Here is a 2701-nt window from a genome sequence, read left to right as displayed (position 1 = left end):
CTCATTGGACGTTAACACGCGACCAGCGCGAGGAGGGGGGCTCCCAGGCGCGTGCCGCTTTTTAAACCGACGCCGCGCCTTGAGACACCAGAGAAGGAGTCCCGCACGCGACAGTCATATTCACACAGTGCGAGAGTATTGCAAAGCGTGTCTCCAAGAAGCTTTTTTTTATATATATATTTGTTAAGTTCGTTCAACTACCTGTTGGGGTTTTGGAGACATGGATGTTCTAAGTGTGGAAGACTGGAGCAAAGACGCGCGGGAGATGAGCGTCCTGGAGTCACGGCATCAGAGCTCGAGCTTGATGGAGAGGGGAGAGGAGCAGCAGCGCGAGGAGCCCTGCTACCCACCCAGTCTGACGCTCGTGGACAGCGGCAGTGACCCACGCGCCTGGCTGGCTCCGGTGCAGCCTTCTGGCACCTGCGCGGCACACGCCACTTCACCCGACTACCTGCTGCACTCGCCCTGCCCCAGCATCGGCTCCTACCACGGTGAGAACAGCTTTTGACTGCCGCTGCGCACATTTTCAAGCAATTTCACCTGCAACAGGCGATTGTGACTGGCAGCAGGGAGTCACTCTACATAGTAAAGTGCAAAATGTCCCATTCTACATGCACCAAAGTTGCACGTAGCCTATAGGATAGAATTATTTTAACTTTCTGCCTAATTCGTTGCCTATTAGTGCAATGTTTATTTTGTTAATTCAAAACATTTTAGATGCACCTGATATTCAACAAACAGTAACTCTCAAGAGTTATAGCAGTTATGCATTTAGAATATTATATAGTTTGGTCCTGTGAAATGAACTAGGCCAGTTCAATAAATTTTGATATGGTTTTGTTTTTCAGAGAGCGGCTCCCCGGCGTCCTCAGGCCATCCCAGCCCGCCCAGCTGCAGAAAAACAGGCAAGAGCCCCTCCTCTTCTTCGCTCAAAGTCAGGGAGTTGTGCCGGCTAAAAGGCTCCGTCACCGGGCCCGATGAGCTCGCAAGACAGAGAGCCCCGTCAAGCAAACCGACCAACGGCGTCCAGAAACAGAGGCGCGTGGCCGCGAACGCGCGCGAGAGGAGGAGGATGCACGGACTCAACCACGCGTTCGACGAGCTGCGCAGCGTCATCCCGGCTTTCGACAACGACAAGAAGCTCTCCAAATACGAAACTCTACAGATGGCGCAGATTTACATCAATGCCCTGGCAGACCTGCTCGAAGGCCCGGTTTCCTCCACGAGCACCGACAACAACAACGACATCTCCAACAATAACAACAACTCGCCAAAGTGTGACCTAATGCTTTCATCCACCGTCGGTTTTGACGGAGCGAAGGACAAAACCTCTCCATCCCTTACAGCCTGTCGGAGGGCGGCGGCTGCCCCCGGCTCGGGTAGCGGCTTACCTGTCCACATCAGCGGGATGCCCTTCCGCTCCTCGTTCGACGACGGCTCGTTTTCCGCCATGATAGAAGAAGCGATGTGTTCGTCCTCTCCTTCCTCCTCGCCCTCTTCCTCCCCCGGGGCAGGCAGCTCGGTCGCGCCGGTTGGAAGTGGAAGAAAACATTCTCCACGAAGCGACGGAGAGTTTTCCCCCCACTCCCACTTCAGTGACTCGGATGAAATACCGATGGAGCTCCACTCCAGCGAAGAAGAAGACCTTACAGAACTCAAGTTGCGCAGCCACCATCACCACGCTGTTTCTTTCTAAAACAACCAAACCATAGACTATTTTTTAAAAGTTTACCTTAGCCTACTACAAAAAGAAAAAGACTTTAAACCGTGTCAATAATATCTAGAGTCTATCTGTTGCTAACAGCATTTTTTTAAGAAGATAGAAAGTTTTGCTTCTCCAAAACGTCATTTTCGGTTTTTAACAATATGCCTAATTCTATTTTATCAACTTGATACATAGCCTAAAGATTATTTTTATGTGAGATAGGCCTAATTCGGTTCTGCCAACATATTTATAGCCTATAATTTCCAGTTTCCATGGAGACGTGGCTGGAAGACCCCTCTGCCATGTCGCGTGCAGCACTGCCATGGGCATCTCCCACGTCACTCCGACCAAAACCTGTCTTCCACGAGAATCACTTGTTATGGATGATTGTTGATATTTTATGTATACACAACTTTTTGTAGCTATAAGTCTCTTGATTTCGGTCGTGATTTATGTTTTGATTTTTTTTTAAATTTGTTTATTTGTTTGTATAAATGACCCTGTATTAATTTGTTTTGCAACTTCAAAAGTTCATGATGTGCACTTTAAAATATACGAGCCAGAGGCTTGAGAAATGCGAGTTTTGTTTTTAAACCATAAACAATATTGTTTTGCTTTGTTTGTTAGTGTAGTACTGCCAATTCCTACAAATAGCCTATTTAATGTAGCCATTGTTGCTTAGCCTTCTTTTGTATTTTTTTGTTTATTGATTACTCACTTCAAATGGACTTGTGATGAACTTGTGTGTCTTTTGCTTTCACTGGATGAGATTAATTGACATGTATTTATTGCTGATACTTTTCATTTGATTTGCATTTTATAACTCCATAGATACATTTGATGAAAAGCTAGCATTTTGCCATTCATTGTTCATGTTAATTTGATTTTTGGGAATAAATAAGCAAACGAAAAGTAAAAGTTTCTTTGTCTCCAATGTTTCCAGATGGTCAATATTTCAATGTTTCCTTGCACTATTAGACCACTGCAATAAACCCT

The 2701-nt window shown here is 46.2% G+C and overlaps 1 protein-coding gene across 1 annotated transcript; it reads left to right on the top strand.

Moving 5' to 3' along the window:
• On the top strand, positions 1 to 2428 carry atoh1a (atonal bHLH transcription factor 1a). Its single transcript, XM_071907236.2, has 2 exons — positions 1 to 491; positions 849 to 2428. The coding sequence occupies exons 1-2, from the start codon at positions 221 to 223 to the stop codon at positions 1694 to 1696; spliced, it is 1119 nt and encodes a 372-aa protein (XP_071763337.1). The 5' UTR covers positions 1 to 220; the 3' UTR covers positions 1697 to 2428.
• Positions 2429 to 2701: the final 273 nt, after the last annotated feature.

This window comes from Centroberyx gerrardi, chromosome 8, assembly GCF_048128805.1.
Source record: "Centroberyx gerrardi isolate f3 chromosome 8, fCenGer3.hap1.cur.20231027, whole genome shotgun sequence".
Lineage (NCBI taxonomy): Eukaryota > Metazoa > Chordata > Actinopteri > Beryciformes > Berycidae > Centroberyx > Centroberyx gerrardi.
Note: the sequence above shows the minus strand (reverse complement) of the source record. Positions and strands in the feature narration are given on the sequence as shown.